At 43.2% G+C, this 21,509-nt stretch overlaps 1 protein-coding gene and 1 long non-coding RNA gene across 6 annotated transcripts; both read right to left on the bottom strand.

Moving 5' to 3' along the window:
* Nucleotides 1-3,930: 3,930 nt before the first annotated feature.
* LOC149984799 (RNA-binding protein 24-B-like) lies at nucleotides 3,931-20,208 on the bottom strand. Of its 5 annotated transcripts, none has more exons than XM_090187049.1 (5): nucleotides 18,917-20,208; nucleotides 15,901-16,090; nucleotides 15,498-15,552; nucleotides 14,913-14,924; nucleotides 3,931-8,569 (listed from the first exon to the last, which is right to left on the bottom strand). In XM_090187049.1, exons 1-5 carry the CDS (start codon nucleotides 19,088-19,090, stop codon nucleotides 8,212-8,214), a joined length of 789 nt encoding a protein of 262 aa, XP_090043175.1. In that variant the 5' UTR covers nucleotides 19,091-20,208; the 3' UTR covers nucleotides 3,931-8,211. The 5 variants fall into 5 exon arrangements, 4 of the variants coding, with proteins under 4 accessions (XP_090043175.1, XP_090043183.1, XP_090043182.1 ...); XM_090187057.1 differs by having other exon boundaries at nucleotides 15,967-16,090; nucleotides 18,917-19,906; XR_016483815.1 differs by having other exon boundaries at nucleotides 8,438-8,569; nucleotides 14,794-14,924; nucleotides 18,917-20,207.
* Nucleotides 10,602-14,786, bottom strand: LOC149984800 (uncharacterized). The gene is made up of 2 exons (XR_016483817.1): nucleotides 12,292-14,786; nucleotides 10,602-12,097 (listed from the first exon to the last, which is right to left on the bottom strand). It is a non-coding gene; the product is annotated as an uncharacterized LOC149984800 (long non-coding RNA).
* Nucleotides 20,209-21,509: the final 1,301 nt, after the last annotated feature.

Here is a 21,509-nt window from a genome sequence, read left to right as displayed (position 1 = left end):
GCAAGGTTTCTTCTAGCCTACCCTGTAACTCCAATACATTCCCCATGATAAGGCAAGGTTTCTTCTAGCCTACCCTGTACCTCCAATACGTTCCCTATGATAAGGCAAGGTTTCTTCTAGCCTACCCTGTACCTCCAATACGTTCCCCATGATAAGGCAATGTTTCTTCTATCCTACCCTGTACCTCCAATACGTTCCCAATGATAAGGCAAGGTTTCTTCTAGCCTACCCTGTACCTCCAATACGTTCCCCACGATAAGGCAAGGTTTCTTCTAGCCTACCCTGTACCTCCAATACATTCCCCACAATAAGGCAAGGTTTCTTCTAGCCTACCCTGTACCTCCAGTACGTTCCCCACAATAAGGCAAGGTTTCTTCTAGCCTACCCTGTACCTCCAATACGTTCCTTATGATAAGGCAAGGTTTCTTCTAGCCTACCCTGTACCTCCAATACGTTCCCAATGATAAGGCAAGGTTTCTTCTAGCCTACCCTGTAACTCCAATACGTTCCCCATGATAAGGCAAGGTTTCTTCTAGCCTACCCTGTAACTCCAATACGTTCCCTATGATAAGGCAAGGTTTCTTCTAGCCTACCCTGTACCTCCAATACGTTCCCCATGATAAGGCAAGGTTTCTTCTAGCCTACCCTGTACCTCCAATACGTTCCCTATGATAAGGCAAGGTTTCTTCTAGCCTACCCTGTACCTCCAATACGTTCCCTATGATAAGGCAAGGTTTCTTCTAGCCTACCCTGTACCTCCAATACGTTCCCTATGATAAGGCAAGGTTTCTTCTAGCCTACCCTGTAACTCCAATACGTTCCCTATGATAAGGCAAGGTTTCTTCTAGCCTACCCTGTACCTCCAATACGTTCCCTATGATAAGGCAAGGTTTCTTCTAGCCTACCCTGTACCTCCAATACGTTCCCTATGATAAGGCAAGGTTTCTTCTAGCCTACCCTGTACCTCCAATACGTTCCCCATGATAAGGCAAGGTTTCTTCTAGCCTACCCTGTACCTCCAATACGTTCCCCATGATAAGGCAAGGTTTCTTCTAGCCTACCCTGTACCTCCAATACGTTCCCCATGATAAGGCAAGGTTTCTTCTAGCCTACCCTGTACCTCCAATACGTTCCCTATGATAAGGCAAGGTTTCTTCTAGCCTACCCTGTACCTCCAATACGTTCCCTATGAAAAGGCAAGGTTTCTTCTAGCCTACCCTGTAACTCCAATACGTTCCCTATGATAAGGCAAGGTTTCTTCTAGCCTACCCTGTAACTCCAATACGTTCCCTATGATAAGGCAAGGTTTCTTCTAGCCTACCCTGTACCTCCAATACGTTCCCTATGATAAGGCAAGGTTTCTTCTAGCCTACCCTGTAACTCCAATACGTTCCCTATGATAAGGCAAGGTTTCTTCTAGCCTACCCTGTACCTCCAATACGTTCCCCATGATAAGGCAAGGTTTCTTCTAGCCTACACTGTAACTCCAATACTTTCCCCATGATAAGGCAATGTTTGTTCTAAATAAGAGATCAGACTGATGAGGTGTTGATTGTGTTTGACAGAAAGATGTGCCCCAGCAGGTGATTGTGTTTGACAGAAAGATGTGCTCCAGCAGGTGATTGTGTTTGACAGAAAGATGTGCCCCAGCAGGTGATTGTGTTTGACAGAAAGATGTGCTCCAGCAGGTGATTGTGTTTGACAGAAAGATGTGCCCCAGCAGGGGATTGTGTTTGACAGAAAGATGTGCCCCAGCAGGGGATTGTGTTTGACAGAAAGATGTGCCCCAGCAGGGGATTGTGTTTGACAGAAAGATGTGCCCCAGCAGGGGATTGTGTTTGACAGAAAGATGTGCCCCAGCAGGGGATTGTGTTTGACAGAAAGATGTGCCCCAGCAGGGGATTGTGTTTGACAGAAAGATGTGCCCCAGCAGGTGATTGTGTTTGACAGAAAGATGTGCCACAGAGGTGATTGTGTTTGACAGAAAGATGTGCTCCAGCAGGTGATTGTGTTTGACAGAAAGATGTGCTCCAGCAGGGGATTGTGTTTGACAGAAAGATGTGCCCCAGCAGGGGATTGTGTTTGACAGAAAGATGTGCCCCAGCAGGTGATTGTGTTTGACAGAAAGATGTGCTCCAGCAGGTGATTGTGTTTGACAGAAAGATGTGCTCCAGCAGGGGATTGTGTTTGACAGAAAGATGTGCTCCAGCAGGTGATTGTGTTTGACAGAAAGATGTGCTCCAGCAGGTGATTGTGTTTGACAGAAAGATGTGCCCCAGCAGGGGATTGTGTTTGACAGAAAGATGTGCCCCAGCAGGGGATTGTGTTTGACAGAAAGATGTGCCCCAGCAGGGGATTGTGTTTGACAGAAAGATGTGCTCCAGCAGGTGATTGTGTTTGACAGAAAGATGTGCCCCAGCAGGGGATTGTGTTTGACAGAAAGATGTGCTCCAGCAGGTGATTGTGTTTGACAGAAAGATGTGCCCCAGCAGGGGATTGTTTGACAGAAAGATGTGCCCCAGCAGGGGATTGTGTTTGACAGAAAGATGTGCCCCAGCAGGGGATTGTGTTTGACAGAAAGATGTGCCCCAGCAGGGGATTGTGTTTGACAGAAAGATGTGCTCCAGCAGGTGATTGTGTTTGACAGAAAGATGTGCCCCAGCAGGGGATTGTGTTTGACAGAAAGATGTGCCCCAGCAGGGGATTGTGTTTGACAGAAAGATGTGCCCCAGCAGGTGATTGTGTTTGACAGAAAGATGTGCCCCAGCAGGGGATTGTGTTTGACAGAAAGATGTGCCCCAGCAGGGGATTGTGTTTGACAGAAAGATGTGCCCCAGCAGGGGATTGTGTTTGACAGAAAGATGTGCCCCAGCAGGTGATTGTGTTTGACAGAAAGATGTGCCCCAGCAGGGGATTGTGTTTGACAGAAAGATGTGCCCCAGCAGGGGATTGTGTTTGACAGAAAGATGTGCCCCAGCAGGGGATTGTGTTTGACAGAAAGATGTGCCCCAGCAGGTGATTGTGTTTGACAGAAAGATGTGCCCCAGCAGGGGATTGTGTTTGACAGAAAGATGTGCCCCAGCAGGGGATTGTGTTTGACAGAAAGATGTGCCCCAGCAGGTGATTGTGTTTGACAGAAAGATGTGCCCCAGTAGGGGATTGTGTTTGACAGAAAGATGTGCCCCAGCAGGGGATTGTGTTTGACAGAAAGATGTGCCCCAGCAGGGGATTGTGCTTGACAGAAAGATGTGCCCCAGCAGGTGATTGTGTTTGACAGAAAGATGTGCCCCAGCAGGGGATTGTGTTTGACAGAAAGATGTGCCCCAGCAGGGGATTGTGTTTGACAGAAAGATGTGCCCCAGCAGGGGATTGTGTTTGACAGAAAGATGTGCTCCAGCAGGTGATTGTGTTTGACAGAAAGATGTGCCCCAGCAGGGGATTGTGTTTGACAGAAAGATGTGCTCCAGCAGGTGATTGTGTTTGACAGAAAGATGTGCCCCAGCAGGGGATTGTGTTTGACAGAAAGATGTGCCCCAGCAGGTGATTGTGTTTGACAGAAAGATGTGCTCCAGCAGGTGATTGTGTTTGACAGAAAGATGTGCCCCAGCAGGGGATTGTGTTTGACAGAAAGATGTGCTCCAGCAGGTGATTGTGTTTGACAGAAAGATGTGCCCCAGCAGGGGATTGTGTTTGACAGAAAGATGTGCCCCAGCAGGTGATTGTGTTTGACAGAAAGATGTGCCCCAGCAGGTGATTGTGTTTGACAGAAAGATGTGCCCCAGCAGGGGATTGTGTTTGACAGAAAGATGTGCCCCAGCAGGGGATTGTGTTTGACAGAAAGATGTGCCCCAGCAGGTGAGACTCGGTGGATCTACAGTGAACTGCTTTCTGTCAGTCGTGTAGTTATATAAAAACTACAACACGAATAGAAGCAGCTAAAAGGCTGTTTATTTAATCTAATTAAATGAATGATTGTATTTGCAGAGCAACACATTTGAAAAGGCAAGATAAATAGAATATTGTATTGGAATCTCTGAGAGACTTGACAGTTTATGTCCAGAGACATTCAAAGTATTCTTCTTAAAAATATATAGAGTGTGTTAACATATTGCATATATTATATATAACATGTGTTAACATATTGATATATTATATATAACATGTGTGTTAACATATTGATATATTATATATAACATGTGTTAACATATTGATATATTATATATAACATGTGTTAACATATTGATATATTATATATAACATGTGTTAACATATTGATATATTATATATAACATGTGTTAACATATTGATATATTATATATAACATGTGTGTTAACACATTCCATATATTATATATAACATGTGTGTTAACACATTCCATATATTATATATAACATGTGTTAACATATTGATATATTATATATAACATGTGTTAACATATTGATATATTATATATAACATGTGTTAACATATTGATATATTATATATAACATGTGTTAACATATTGATATATTATATATAACATGTGTTAACATATTGATATATTATATATAACATGTGTTAACATATTCATATATTATATATAACATGTGTGTTAACATATTGATATATTATATATAACATGTGTTAACACATTCCATATATTATATATAACATGTGTTAACATATTGATATATTATATATAACATGTGTGTTAACATATTGATATATTATATATAACATATGTGTTAACACATTCCTTGGTATGAAGCAGTTCAAGTATAAAAAGTTCCCAACATTGTAAAACAGTCAATCTCACAAAGTTAATAAGAAAATCACAGCTATGGAAATAACATTTTAAAAACGGTGTTTTTTTTAGGATAGAAAGTATTATAATGTCTATCTAATAGTTTACGCTGTAACATTTCTCCTTCGTTGTACAAACAAATTAGAAAGAGAAATATATCTACAAAGTAACAAGAAAATAGGTTGTATAGATAAAGAAAAGGTTTACTTCATGCCGTTATATCTAGTTTTTTATAAAAGTCCTAATTATCATTGTCGCTGTAGTACATACCTGACAATAACAATGTGAACAGCTCAGGAGAACATACCTCTAATATAACATGAACACATTATATATTCAATACAGTCCTACTCCCTGACTAACTAAAGGGTCCAAATCTGTCTTTTCTCATTAAAAGCTACGTAAATACTTTCCAAATACCAATATTTTAAGGCACATTAGGAAAAACATTCTAGAATATAAAAAGTCCACATTCCGCTGTGTGTGTGTGTGTGTGTGTGTGTGTGTGTGTGTGTGTGTGTGTGTGTGTGTGTGTGTGTGTGTGTGTGGTAGCTGGTGCTCCAACAATGAACATAGAGAGAGGAGCAGCTTCTATAGACAGGACAAGCTTCAGCTTTGGGCCAGTAGCTGTTCTCTTCTGTCCTGCCCTCACTGGATCTGATCTGACCCCCATAGGAAGCTGTTCTCTTCTGTCCTGCCCTCACTGGATCTGATCTGACCCCCATAGGAAGCTGTTCTCTTCTGTCCTGCCCTCACTGGATCTGATCTGACCCCCATGGGAACACAGGACAGACAGCTAACACTCCTCTACGCCACTGTTTTGCATAGGTACAAACATTATTATAGTAACATTATTATATACAGTTGAAGTCGGAAGTTTACATACACCTTAGCCAAATACATTTAAACTCAGAATTCCTGACATTTAATCCAAGTAAAATGTCCCTGTCTTAGGTTAGTTAGGATCACCACTTTATTTTAAGAATGTGAAATGTCAGAAAAATAGCAGAGAGAATGATTTATTTCAGCTTTTATTTCTTTCATCATATTCCCAGTGGGTCAGAAGTTTACATACACTCAATTAGTATTTGGTAGCATTGCCTTTAAATTGTTTAACTTGGGTCAAACATTTCTGGCAGCCTTCCACAAGCTTCCCACAATAAATTGGGTGAATTTTGGCCCATTCCTCCTGACAGAGCTGGTTAACTAAGTCAGGTTTGTAAGCCTCCTTGCTCGCACACGCTTCTGCCAACAAATTTTCTATGGGATTGAGGTCAAGGCTTTGTGATGGCCACTCCAATACCTTGACTTTGTTGTCATTAAGTAATTTTGCCACAACTTTGGAAGTATGCTTGGGGTCATTGTCTATTTGGAAGACCCATTTGCGACCAAGCTTTCATTTCCTGACTGATGTCTTGATATGTTGCTTCAATATATCCACATCATTTTCCTTCCTCATGATGCCATTTATTTTGTGAAGTGCACCAGTCCCTCCTGCAGCAAAGCACCCCCACAACATGATGCTGCCACCTCCGTGCTTCACGGTTGGGATGGTGTTCTTCGGCTTGCAAGCCTCCCCCTTTTTCCTCCAAACATAACGATGGTCATTATGACCAAACAGTTCTATAGTTGTTTCATCAGACCAGAGGACATTTCTCCAAAAAGTACAATCTTTGTCCCCATGTGCAGTTGCAAACCGTAGTCTGGCTTTTTTTATGGCAGTTTTGGAGCAGTGGCTTCTTCCTTGCTGAACGGACTTTCAGGTTATGTTGATAAAGGACTCGTTTTACTGTGGATATAGATACTTTTGTACTTGTTTCCTACAGCATCTTCACAAGGTCCTTTGCTGTTGTTCTGGGATTGATTTACACTTCTCGCACCAAAGTACGTTCATCTCTAGGAGACAGAACACGTCTCCTTCCTGAGCGGTATGATGCTACGTGGTCCCATGGTGTTTATACTTGCGTACTATTGTTTGTACAGATGAACGTGGTACCTTCAGGCGTTTGGAAATTGCTCCCAAGGATGAACCAGACTTGTGGAGGTCTACAATTTTTTTTCTGAGGGCTTGGCTGATTTCTTTGGATTTTCCCATGATGTCAAGCAAATAGGCACTGTGTTTGAAGGTAGGCCTTGAAATACATCCACATGTACACCTCCAATTGACTCAAATGATGTCAATTAGCCTATCAGAAGCTTCTAAAGCCATGACATAATTTTCTGGAATTTTCCAGGCACAGTCAACTTAGTGTATGTAAACTTCTGACCCACTGGAATTGTTATACAGTGAATTATAAGTGAAATAATCTGTCTGTAAACAATTGTTGGAAAAATGACTTGTGTCTTGCACAAAGTAACTGTCCTAACCGACTTGCCAAAACTATAGTTTGTTAACAAGAAATTTGTGGAGTTGTTAAAAAACTAGTTTTAATGACTCCAACCTAAGTGTATGTAAACTTCTGACTTCAACTGTATATATATATATATATATATATATATATATATTTGTAGAAGACATATTTCACTAAATATATTTTACAAGTTCAAATTGCATAGTTCAAAATGTAGATTTAAAAGTATTAAAAGGTGAAAAGTGACCAAAAGTGTTTTTGGTTTGACCATCTACATTGTTTAAGAAATTTGAGGGAAAAATACCTGATTAGACTTCAGTGCACTTGTGAAAGTTGTACAAAATCACACATTTAATTTACTACACATTAAATATGCTTAAAATTATTAACTTAAACGTAAAGGTTGGTTATGAGGTCATATCTTAAATAATAATTCTAGATATTTGTCCTGATGAATAAATATTAAATATTTCTGATATAATGACAACAACAAAAAACAATAATTTAGTGATGACAACACTGATGATATTTGAATAATGAAGTAACTATTCTCTTCAGTTTTGAGATGATTCTCTTCAGTTATGAGACGATTCTATTCAGTTATGAGATGATTCTCTTCAGTTATGAGATGATTCTATTCAGTTATGAGATGATTCTCTTCAGTTATGAGACGATTCTAATCAGTTATGGGATGATTCTATTCAGTTATGAGATGATTCTCTTCAGTTATGAGACGATTCTCTTCAGTTATGAGACGATTCTATTCAGTTATGAGATGATTCTATTCAGTTATGAGACGATTCTATTCAGTTATGAGATGATTCTCTTCAGTTATGAGACAATTCTATTCAGTTATGAGATGATTCTCTTCAGGCTCTTTTGGTAGCAGCGCTGCATGTTCTAAAGCCAAGGATTGACGACCACTCCACTCCACTCTTCATCCCTCCCCCCTCCTCACACTCTCCCCCCACCTCTCCCCTTGTAGTGTCCTGGGGGTGAGTATGACCTCCTCCCTCCTCTCTATAGCCTCCCCCTCTTCTGTTATCCAGGCTCAGTAATAGTAGTAGTTGTGGTCAGTTACTGCATGCGGTCTGCCTGAAGCTGTTGAGGCTGGTACTGGGCGAAGGCTGCAGCTGCTGCGGCTGCTCCCGGGGTGGCTGCGGCTGCTAGGGGCTGCTGGACCGCATACCCATACCCTGCTGCAGCCATGTAGCCCGCAGGGGCCGGGGAGGCTGCGTACGGGTAATGCTCGTAGGCAGCGGCGGCCGCGGCGCTGGCGGCTGCGGCTGAGTACTGGGCGTAGGCCGCTCCGGTGTAGTCGAGGTACGGGGAGGAGGCGGCGGAGGCCGTGGCGGCGGGTGACTGCATGCTGTGAGGGATGACCATGGTGCTTGGCTGCATAAAGGCCTGGGGGTAGACATAGTGGGCTGGGATCCTGTAGAACACAGATGTCAAAGGTCAGAGGACAGACAGAGCCACTCGGCAATCTGGGACACACACTGAAACCCAGCCCAGGAACACAGGAAAGCAGGCGTCACAAAGACAAAACAACGTCAACCCAGTCCTCATTTCATTAACACAGCAACACCACCCAATGGAACCCTGGGTAAAAAAGAGAAGGTTTCAAGCCAAAATGAAAGCAGAACAGCTCTGTCTGAAGCTCAGGAATCATCATGAAACCAGAGCAGCTCTGTCTGAAGCTCAGGAATCATCATGAAACCAGAACAGCTCTGTCTGAAGCTCAGGAATCATCATGAAACCAGACAGCTCTGTCTGAAGCTCAGGAATCATCATGAAACCAGAGCAGCTCTGCCTGAAGCTCAGGAATCATCATGAAACCAGAGCAGCTCTGTCTGAAGCTCAGGAATCATCATGAAACCAGAACAGCTCTGTCTGAAGCTCAGGAATCATCATGAAACCAGACAGCTCTGTCTGAAGCTCAGGAATCATCATGAAACCAGAGCAGCTCTGTCTGAAGCTCGGGAATCACCATGAAACTAGAGCAGCTCTGTCTGAAGCTCAGGAATCATCATGAAACCAGAGCAGCTCTGTCTGAAGCTCAGGAATCATCATGAAACCAGAGCAGCTCTGTCTGAAGCTCAGGAATCATCATGAAACCAGAGCAGCTTTGTCTGAAGCTCAGGAATCATCATGAAACCAGAGCAGCTCTGTCTGAAGCTCAGGAATCATCATGAAACCAGAGCAGCTCTGTCTGAAGCTCAGGAATCATCATGAAACCAGAGCAGCTCTGTCTGAAGCTCAGGAATCATCATGAAACCAGAGCAGCTCTGTCTGAAGCTCAGGAATCATCATGAAACCAGACAGCTCTGTCTGAAGCTCAGGAATCATCATGAAACCAGAGCAGCTCTGTCTGAAGCTCAGGAATCATCATGAAACCAGACAGCTCTGTCTGAAGCTCAGGAATCATCATCCTTTAATTAGGCATTAGAGATGATATACCGGCCAGCCCTCTGTGTCTGAACGAGGGTTCTCTCACAATGCCAGCTGATCGCACAGCACCACAACACATCAAGAAAGAACTGCAACTCAACTTATCCCAGTCAACATACAATCAGTCCCAACACCACACACCACATGCCCACACACGTGAAGTCCTCAAACGCAGATAAAAAGTCAACTAAAATGAAAGAGAAGCCTCACAGAAGAAAATGAAAATGTGTCAGAGAGACAGACAGATTATGTATGAAGGTTCACACTTCAACATCTTCTATTATTCAATTCCATACTTTAGTTTTCTAATATTATTATTATAAATATTTTTCAAAAATGCCTCTGTCCTGCTATGAGTACTACTGAATAGAGCTTCGATAAGTGCTATTGTGTGAGTACTGCGATGAGTAAAATGTTTAACAATCAATCCTATAGTGAGTAGTGGTGTACATGAATTTATAATGAATCCAGGTGTCTTGTTTAACTCCAGACCCTATGGTTGAGTAAATATAAATATGTTTATTATTGGAAAAGCAAGATGGGGAGAGAGAGACAGAGAGAGAAAGAGAGAGAGACAGAGGGAGAGAGAGACAGAGAGAGAGAGAGAGAGAAAGAGAGAGAGAGAGAAAGAGAGAGAGAGATAGAGACAGAGGGAGACAGAGAGAGACAGAGAGAGAGACAGAGAGAGGCAGAGAGAGAGAGAGAGAGAGAGACAGAGAGAGAGAGACAGACAGAGAGAGGCAGAGAGGGTATAAATGGAGTGATCCAAGCCCGTGTATCCGGGCAGATTTGGCTCTATTTCCACCCTGAGCGTCAGTCACCTCCAGCAAACAGAGACCAGGTGTTAAAACTGTCCTAAGATGTGCCATGTCATACTCACGCACATACACGCATGCGTGCACACACACACACACACACACACACACACACACACACACACACACGTCCGGGAGAGTGACAGGAGAGGCTGGAGGCTATTTTTTCTCCTCTTGTCATCACTAACGGACAAGCTGAGCCTCTCTCTCCTACAGCAGCACATGGCATGACCTCGGTCAACTCTGGAGGATAACCATTCCCTTCCTCTGTCTTCTCTCTCTTCTCTCTCTTCCTCTGTCTTCTCTGTCTTCTCTTTCTTCTCTTTCTTCTCTCTCTCCTACAGCAGCACATGGCATGACCTTGGTCAACTCTGGAGGATAAATATTCCCTTCCTCTGTCTTCTCTGTCTTCTCTCTCTTCTCTCTCTCCTACAGCAGCACATGGCATGACCTCCGTCAACTCTGGAGGATAACTATTCCCTTCCTCTGTCTCAGTGACCTCATGACTTACAAATTCCCTTCCTCTGTCTCAGTGACCTCATGACTTACTATTCCCTTCCTCTGTCTCAGTGACCTCATGACTTACTATTCCCTTCCTCTGTCTCAGTGACCTCATGACTTACTATTCCCTTTCTCTTTCTCAGTGACCTCATGACTTACTATCCCCTTCCTCTGTCTCAGTGACCTCATGACTTACTATCCCCTTCCTCTGTCTCAGTGACCTCATGACTTACTATTCCCTTCCTCTGTCTCAGTGACCTCATGACTTACTATTCCCCTCCTCTGTCTCACTGACCTCATGACTTACTATTCCCCTCCTCTGTCTCAGTGACCTCATGACTTACTATTCCCTTCCTCTGTCTGTGACCTCATGACTTACTATTCCCCTCCTCTGTCTCAGTGACCTCATGACTTACTATTCCCTTTCTCTTTCTCAGTGACCTCATGACTTACTATCCCCTTCCTCTGTCTCAGTGACCTCATGACTTACTATCCCCTTCCTCTGTCTCAGTGACCTCATGACTTACTATTCCCTTCCTCTGTCTCAGTGACCTCATGACTTACTATTCCCCTCCTCTGTCTCACTGACCTCATGACTTACTATTCCCCTCCTCTGTCTCAGTGACCTCATGACTTACTATTCCCTTCCTCTGTCTGTGACCTCATGACTTACTATTCCCCTCCTCTGTCTCAGTGACCTCATGACTTACTATTCCCCTCCTCTGTCTCAGTGACCTCATGACTTACTATTCCCTTCCTCTGTCTCAGTGACCTCATGACTTACTATTCCCTTCCTCTGTCTCAGTGACCTCATGACTTACTATTCCCTTCCTCTGTCTCAGTGACCTCATGACTTACTATTCCCTTCCTCTGTCTCAGTGACCTCATGACTTACTATTCCCTTCCTCTGTCTCACTGACCTCATGACTTACTATTCCCCTCCTCTGTCTCAGTGACCTCATGACTTACTATTCCCCTCCTCTGTCTCAGTGACCTCATGACTTACTATTCCCCTCCTCTGTCTCAGTGACCTCATGACTTACTATTCCCTTCCTCTGTCTCAGTGACCTCATGACTTACTATTCCCTTCCTCTGTCTTAGTGACCTCATGACTTACTATTCCCTTTCTCTTTCTCAGTGACCTCATGACTTACTAGTCCATCTGTCTGTCTCTCTATGACTGTAACAGAGTCCACCTGTCTGTCTCTATGACTGTAACAGAGTCCACCTGTCTGTCTCTATGACTGTAACAGAGTCCACCTGTCTGTCTCTATGACTGTAACAGAGTCCACCTGTCTGTCTCTATGACTGTAACAGAGTCCATCTGTCTGTCTCTCTATGACTGTAACAGAGTCCATCTGTCTGTCTCTATGACTGTAACCGAGTCCACCTGTCTGTCTCTCTATGACTGTAACAGAGTCCACCTGTCTGTCTCTCTATGACTGTAACAGAGTCCATCTGTCTGTCTCTATGACTGTAACAGAGTCCACCTGTCTGTCTCTCTATGACTGTAACAGAGTCCACCTGTCTGTCTCTCTATGACTGTAACAGAGTCCATCTGTCTGTCTCTATGACTGTAACAGAGTCCACCTGTCTGTCTCTCTATGACTGTAACAGAGTCCACCTGTCTGTCTCTCTATGACTGTAACAGAGTCCACCTGTCTGTCTCTCTATGACTGTAACAGAGTCCACCTGTCTGTCAAACAGAATTATAGAAGAGACACAGAGGACAGACAGAGTTGTAGAAGACACAGAGGACAGGCAGAGTTGTAGAAGACACAGAGGACAGGCAGAGTTGTAGAAGACATGCAGAGATGTAGAAGACACAGAGGACAGACAGAGTTGTAGAAGACACAGAGGACAGGCAGTTGTAGAAGACACAGAGGACATGGAGAGCTCCTACTCCTACTGCTGAAACTGGTCCGATCGACATTAACCTTTCCTCTGGTTGGAGGACGACATGGCAGGCGGCCATTTTGTGTTGAAAGTTCAGGGCTAAATAAAGGTGCTTTGTAAATCACTGAGACACATGGGTAATCCCCTAGAACAGAAGCACACAGGCCCCCCGGCCCCTGGGCACATGTCTCAGGCAGCCCACCTGTTGTCCGCCGGTGAGCGAGTGATCGAGCCAGCGAAGGCCCTGTCTGTGACATCCATTATTTAGGGCCCCGCCGAGCGACTCTCATTTTCCAGCGGAATTTGAGAAGCCGTGTAGAACACTGTGAACAGCTGCTGCCTGACCAGTAGTCTACCACTCTGCAAACAACTTATCTGAGATCAGTTTACACTCCATGTTTACTGGCTGTATGAATGCCTTTTAAATATGCTGTATGCTTTACATGGTAAAGGTTAGAACTTCTGTATCCTACTTGGATATCTTGGTTAGTATTAATCTATGTTCCACACTACAATCTACTTACATTTGGTATTTGCTGTCAGTTTACACTCAGTGAGAACTAGAATCAGACCTTTGGTATTAAAACAAATGAGATATTGGGTCACCAATGAGCGACAACAGAGTGGATCAGGATGTCTGTTTGAATAAACTAGTTCCTTTTGGAAGTGCGGGTATTCTCAGTCATCTCAGTTCCCTGTATTGTTCCAGTAGAGGGGCTCCATTACAAATCCATCCACACCATAAACACACTGTCTCGTGTGTCCCAAGGTACTGGCATTATTTTTAAATGAACTCTGTAACTCTTCCAATTGGGTCTTCCAGTTGGATTCCAAAACATTGACAACAAATACATGTTGACATAATAAAATAACTCAAATAGTTTCATGCTGAAACCCTCATATTAAACACCAATGATATTCACTAAGTTGATGGTTTTGTATTTAGGAGAATGTTTTACAGCTTTGTCATTGTATTTAGGATAATGTTTGACAGCTTTGTCATTGTATTTAGGAGAATGTTTTACAGCTTTGTCATTGTATTTAGGATAATGTTTGACAGCTTTGTCATTGTATTTAGGAGAATGTTTTACAGCTTTGTCATTGTATTTAGGATAATGTTTGACAGCTTTGTCATTGTATTTAGGATAATGTTTGACAGCTTTATCATTCTATTTTCTGTTTTAAAATCATCTTATTAAATGATTTCATATATTTTACTTGTGATAAGGCCGGAGAGAGGACCAGAGATAATTAGACACCTGAGATAACCTGAAGTACCCAAACGGGCCACTAGATGTCTTTTGACAGATTACATAAAATCCTTGAAAGATACCAATATAAATTTTGGAAAGTTTACAGTAATATATACCCTGCCTTTGCAACCTTAGTTCTAGCCATCAAATATCTTTCACTGAGTTGGTTCCTGGTCTACGTCATGAGCAGGAGGGAAAGAGATAGAAGAAGATGATGTGAGCTACAGGAGGAAGCAATGGGTTAATTTGAGAAAGAAAACAGAAACCACAACATCATGAGTAGAGAAAACCAAAGGTAGGAAAGGATCTCCAACATGCAAGCCAAGAGTTGTTTTGTTGTGCGGGGGGATTTGGAAGGTCCTAGACAAGTCACGTAGCAACACTGGTGATCAACCCCATCAACAACAAAACATATGATAACGTTGTTAACTAAGAAACGGGGGAGGGGGAGGGGGGGACACAGGCTACAGCACAATCAATCGTTAAAAATCAAGTTAAAAAAACAGATCAGAATCAACACCCCGTGACAAAGTTAAATCTGAAATATCCAAACTCTTAGAGTCTGCAGGAACATCCCTCAACCACCACTCCTGAACCCCCCCCCCCCCACCCCCGTAAGGGAAGCACGCAGTTCAGCTGAAAACCACTTCATACTGAAACAAAGGCACGCACACCAATCTATGGACTATGGAAAACCGCAACAGAAAGATGACAATAAAACCAACTTCCATGCATCTAATCACCATTTGAGCTTGTTTGTGTGTGTCAGAGTATACTGGTAAGACGTTAGTGATCTGCCCAATGCAGACTCAGCTATTCATCCTCAAACCATCATGTCCCTCCATCAGATACAGTTTCTTACCCGTAAGCCAGCCTGTCAGATCAGAGAGAGATAGACATTGACAACTGGTGACATCACGTTTAGAATCAGAATTAGATTCACGCTTTAGAATCTAAGAATGGCACGCAGAGATGCACACCACACAAGACACAGTCCCGCCTCCACACTCAAAAGAGAATGAATGGGCGGGGATACAGTCACACCACTCTAGAGAAAGAAAACGTTACATTTTACAATCCAAGCTATTTTTTAAAAGATGAAAATCACTAGATACTGCGGGTAAGAATAGAAACGGGCACGTAGATCATTCAAAATGATCAGCTGTGAACAAAACAGGTGGTGTAACAGATATTCTACAACTAGTTTAGGGTTGAAAAATTCCGGTAACTTTCCCAATGTCCCAATCTTCTAACTGGGATTTCTGGAACATCCTGGGAAAGTTACGGTAGTTCTACAACCTTACACTAGTTGAACATTTTCTATCCTGTAAAAGATGTTAATAAAAATGAAATACATGTTATTGTCACATACAGATGCAGTGAAATATGTTGTTTTAATATGACACATGTCCAACAAGACAAGGAGTATCACTATGTCATAACGTACCCATAAGGCCTCTGGATGAACGCTGGATGGATTTGAGGAACACCAAATGAGAAACCTGGAATAGGAACAAGTTGTTTTTAACTCTACCGTTATGTGTTCAATCTGAAGCTTGAACTATATACACATATTATAAATGTGATCAGTGCTTCCAATGTAACTGCTCAAGTACTTATAGATCAGGTAGATGGTAGGAAAAAAAACACACATTTTAAACATTTGGTGTCTGTAAAAATAACCTATCTTCATTCACGCTAGCTTCACTGTCTGTCTGTCCCCCCCACTACAGTACAATTTGTCTAAATCCCATGTTACACATCTACCATTCTACACACCGTGTGTTAACATACTGTAAGCAGGTGGTTAGTTTGCTCGTTTTAGCAGCTCGTCATTGTTTGTACGCCACCTTGGTCGTCCAAGCTGTGAAATAAACGTGTGGCGCAGCCCTCCGCCAGCGCGTCCATCCCCTCACCTGGCTGCATGACCCTGGGCTTGGCCCCCAGGTAGGCCAGGTTCACATTGGCTTTCCGGCCGTCGATGATGGGGTTTGGGTCCTTGCAGGCTCGGTCCGCAGACGCCCGGTCTGCCATCGTCACCTGAGAGATGGAAAGGGAAGAATACAGAATAAATACAGTGCCTTGCGAAAGTATTCGGCCCCCTTGAACTTTGCGACCTTTTGCCACATTTCAGGCTTCAAACATAAAGATATAAAACTTTATTTTTTTGTGAAGAATTAACAACAAGTGGGACACAATCATGAAGTGGAACGACATTTATTGGATATTTCAAACTTTTTTAACAAAATTATTCAGCCCCCTTAAGTTAATACTTTGTAGCGCCACCTTTTGCTGCGATTACAGCTGTAAGTCGCTTGGGGTATGTCTCTATCAGTTTTGCACATCGAGAGACTGAAATTTTTTCCCATTCCTCCTTGCAAAACAGCTCGAGCTCAGTGAGGTTGGATGGAGAGCATTTGTGAACAGCAGTTTTCAGTTCTTTCCACAGATTCTCGATTGGATTCAGGTCTGGACTTTGACTTGGCCATTCTAACACCTGGATATGTTTATTTTTGAACCATTCCATTGTAGATTTTGCTTTAAGTTTTGGATCATTGTCTTGTTGGAAGACAAATCTCCGTCCCAGTCTCAGGTCTTTTGCAGACTCCATCAGGTTTTCTTCCAGAATGGTCCTGTATTTGGCTCCATCCATCTTCCCATCAATTTTAACCATCTTCCCTGTCCCTGCTGAAGAAAAGCAGGCCCAAACCATGATGCTGCCACCACCATGTTTGACAGTGGGGATGGTGTGTTCAGGGTGATGAGCTGTGTTGCTTTTACGCCAAACATAACGTTTTGCATTGTTGCCAAAAAGTTCAATTTTGGTTTCATCTGACCAGAGCACCTTCTTCCACATGTTTGGTGTGTCCCCCAGGTGGCTTGTGGCAAACTTTAAACAACACTTTTTATGGATATCTTTAAGAAATGGCTTTCTTCTTGCCACTCTTCCATAAAGATCAGATTTGTGCAATATACGACTGATTGTTGTCCTATGGACAGAGTCTCCCACCTCAGCTGTAGATCTCTGCAGTTCATCCAGAGTGATCATGGGCCTCTTGGCTGCATCTCTGATCAGTCTTCTCCTTGTATGAGCTGAAAGTTTAGAGGGACGGCCAGGTCTTGGTAGATTTGCAGTGGTCTGATACTCCTTCCATTTCAATATTATCGCTTGCACAGTGCTCCTTGGGATGTTTAAAGCTTGGGAAATCTTTTTGTATCCAAATCCGGCTTTAAACTTCTTCACAACAGTATCTCGGACCTGCCTGGTGTGTTCCTTGTTCTTCATGATGCTCTCTGCGCTTTTAACGGACCTCTGAGACTATCACAGTGCAGGTGCATTTATACAGAGACTTGATTACACACAGGTGGATTGTATTTTTCATCATTAGTCATTTAGGTCAACATTGGATCATTCAGAGATCCTCACTGAACTTCTGGAGAGAGTTTGCTGCACTGAAAGTAAAGGGGCTGAATAATTTTGCACGCCCAATTTTTCAGTTTTTGATTTGTTAAAAAAGTTTGAAATATCCAATAAATGTCGTTCCACTTCATGATTGTGTCCCACTTGTTGTTGATTCTTCACAAAAAAATACAGTTTTATATCTTTATGTTTGAAGCCTGAAATGTGGCAAAAGGTCGCAAAGTTCAAGGGGGCCGAATACTTTCGCAAGGCACTGTACATGTTTCCGTTGTCTGAATTGATCAGATGTTCACTCAGTGGGGAGGCTGGCTAAAGCTGGTCATTGAACTACAATTCATTTAAAAGTATTGATCACGTCTCAATAAGAAAAGCACGAGGGTATTACAATCAGAATAAGGAAAAGTGTAGAAAAATGCAGAACAGAACGGTGAGCCCAAGACACCACGCCTGAGCTTCAGCAGAATACTTAGCAGAACAGAACGGTGAGCCCAAGACACCACGCCTGAGCTTCAGCAGAATACTTAGCAGAACAGAACGGTGAGCCCAAGACACCACGCCTGAGCTTCAGCTGAATACTTAGCAGAACAGAACGGTGAGCCCAAGACACCACGCCTGAGCTTCAGCTGAATACTTAGCAGAACAGAACGATGAGCCCAAGACACCACGCCTGAGCTTCAGCTGAATACTTAGCAGAACAGAACGGTGAGCCCAAGACACCACGCCTGAGCTTCAGCTGAATACTTAGCAGAACAGAACGGTGAGCCCAAGACACCACGCCTGAGCTTCAGCTGAATACTTAGCAGAACAGAACGGTGAGCCCAAAACACCACGCCTGAGCTTCAGCTGAATATTTAGCAGAACAGAACGGTGAGCCCAAGACACCACGCCTGAGCTTCAGCTGAATACTTAGCAGAACAGAACGGTGAGCCCAAGACACCACGCCTGAGCTTCAGCTGATACTTAGCAGAACAGAACGGTGAGCCCAAGACACCACGCCTGAGCTTCAGCAGAATACTTAGCAGAACAGAACGGTGAGCCCAAGACACCACGCCTGAGCTTCAGCTGATACTTAGCAGAACAGAACGGTGAGCCCAAGACACCACGCCTGAGCTTCAGCTGAATACTTAGCAGAACAGAACGGTGAGCCCAAGACACCACGCCTGAGCTTCAGCTGAATTCTTTGCAGAACAGAACGGTGAGCCCATTCCGGAACTGCAATTCATTGACCGTTCATAAATGGGCTACAAAATTGTGTGAATCAATAAGTAACATCAGACGCATTATGGATAGGCGAATGACAGCCTTTTTCATTCAAGACATATTGGTGCTGGATACATTTAAGATTCTACCCATAATGTCTGCATTTAACAATATGACAAACTAATTACGCAATCGATCGATCAATCAATCACAATGACATTCAAATGTACATCTATAATACTTACGAATCCATAACCTCTGGATTTGCCCGTCTGTCTGTCCGTTATAACAACAGCCTCGTCGATATCACCGAACACTTCGAAGTATTTCCTGAGACTGGAGTCCGTGGTGTGATATGGAAGACCTCCTACAAATATCTTTGTGTAGGTTGTGTCCTTCTGAGACGAGTGCATCATCATTTTTGCGGTAAACAGTAGGCAACAATGTTTTATAGAGAATGTTTTTGCAATCTCACAGAGATCAGTCAGCTCTGCGAAAGCACAGGTTATTTAGAACGATAAATTTAAGATAGGTTTCGTTGGAACTGAACAGACACTTGTTTCACGCGGATTTCCAATCGTTCCCAACTTCAGTTCAGTTTGACACTGCTTAACTTAGGAGAGGGATACCACTGCTGTCTAAGTCCGCTTCGCCCAGCTGTCACGTCAAGGGGGCTGGGCCGTGAACACGCTCTCTCCTGGGCCCTCCCACTGTGGCATACGGGGTCACAGGCACCGACCAAACATGAACAGACCTCGATCATAGGATCGCGATACATTAGCTCATTTCAATACAGAACCCAAAATAACAACACGTCTGTCTGACATTGCTTTGGACTATTCCCACGTGTAAAACATTACTGTACTGTATTTGAAAAAAACGTTCATTTATTGATACCCCACTTGACATTTACTGTAAATCTATGAAATAATCTCCTCCAATCTAAAACACTATGTAATGAATCTGAGCTCAGGGTCCTCTAATAGTTGAGTGTCAGATATCTGCATGTTGTTGATGTTGATCCACACATGGTAGCTCTGCATGATGGTGAAGTAACAGATACCACTTGGCTTGACCCTGACACACAAAACACACCTGTTGCGTCACACCACGTTATGGGGTCAACATGGACAGCTGACTGACCCACAACAAGGCACTAGTCTCTCATGGCTCCAAATCAACCCTTCTCCCTACGCCCTAGCCCATACTCCCTAGTCTCTCACGGCTCCAAATCAATCTACTCCCTAGTCTCTCACTGGCTCCAAATCAACCCTACTCCCTACTTCCTAGCCACTAGTCTCTCACCAGCTCCAAGTCAACCCTACTTCCTAGCCACTAGTCTCTCACCAGCTCCAAGTCAACCCTACACCCTAGCCACTAGTCTCTCACCAGCTCCAAGTCAACCCTACTTCCTAGCCACTAGTCTCTCACCAGCTCCAAGTCAACCCTACACCCTAGCCACTAGTCTCTCACCAGCTCCAAGTCAACCCTACTTCCTAGCCACTAGTCTCTCACCAGCTCCAAGTCAACCCTACACCCTAGCCAATAGTCTCTCACCAGCTCCAAATCAACCCCACGCCCTAGCCCCTACTCCCTATCCCCTACTCCCTAGGCACTAGTCTTTAAAACACACAGGTGTAAATCTGAAATGACTGGTATAGGTAAAAGCAATATGCCAAAATTCCACCATCATGTTGGTGAAGCTATTACCATATTGCTTAAACCTATCAGGCATTTTCAAATCCACATGAGTTACTATCAGAGTATGTGAGCGGAGTGGCGCTGGAGTGGGGCGAGGAGCGTACCCAATTTAACTGGAGTGCTGAGCGAATTTCGTCTTTCTCTCCCGCTCCAATAGCGCTCACTTCACCAGCTCAGGGCAGGCCCCGCCCAGCATGCATTGGTGGTCTTCTTGTGTGCTGCTATATCCCCTTTCTTTAGCTTCTGTCATTGAGTTCGCTAAAGAAACTGATAAAACACACAGGTGCAAAACCAAGGTGACGTACAGAGGGACTGTGGTGATATAATGTCCCGAAAGCCTGATGGTGTACTTACTACGTGCACATGCTAAAAGAAAGGAATGAGATGGGTAGCTAATTAAGTGTGTCATTGTAGCATAGTATCTATAAACAAAACATCTGAGCTCTTAAACGTTTCCTTCATTTTTGTTCTATTATCTATACAATAGGCCATCATTGATTTTGGACCAATAGGCCTGGCATATTCCAAATTTCAAGGAGCTTTCCGTTTTGATTGGGTTATTTTGCCTATAAACCTTTAGGCCTATACCTATAAATACATTTTAAAAACTCTGCATCCCTTCCCAGCCTGGCAAGCGTGGCCAAATGGTGTTTAGCATCCCCAGTGGCTCTGAAAGCGCGGAGAGGATGTTCTCCGCTGCTGGTCTGCTCTTCGGTCCAAACTGGTGTTTCTAAAAATTGATTCAAAGGCTGTGGCTAATGGCTTTTAATGCATTTTTCGTTTAATTTGTATTTAATTCTAAGTAAGTCACAGCCTATATGCGCAATTTATAGACTGTAATAATTTAATACAACCAAATGTTGTTTAAGTGCTGAGCTCTTAATGTTCCCTGACTCTCTACCAGCCTAGTGTCGCTTCACAATGTCTTTCTTTGTAGGCAATAGGCTTGAAATAATTGAAATAATATAGCCTAAATAATTAATTGTTGTTCCTTCTTAGGCTCCCTGTCAGGCTCCTGACCTATTTACAGTGTTTATACTGTATGCTGTTTACTATAACATTTTGAAATGATTAGCGCTTCTTACATTCACCCTTTCATGTTTATTCAAATACGTTTCATTCAAATCATCTGCTTTT

Source organism: Oncorhynchus mykiss, chromosome 2, assembly GCF_057628025.1.
Source record: "Oncorhynchus mykiss isolate SJ-2025 chromosome 2, ASM5762802v1, whole genome shotgun sequence".
NCBI classification, from domain to species: Eukaryota; Metazoa; Chordata; class Actinopteri; order Salmoniformes; family Salmonidae; genus Oncorhynchus; species Oncorhynchus mykiss.
Note: the sequence above shows the minus strand (reverse complement) of the source record. Positions and strands in the feature narration are given on the sequence as shown.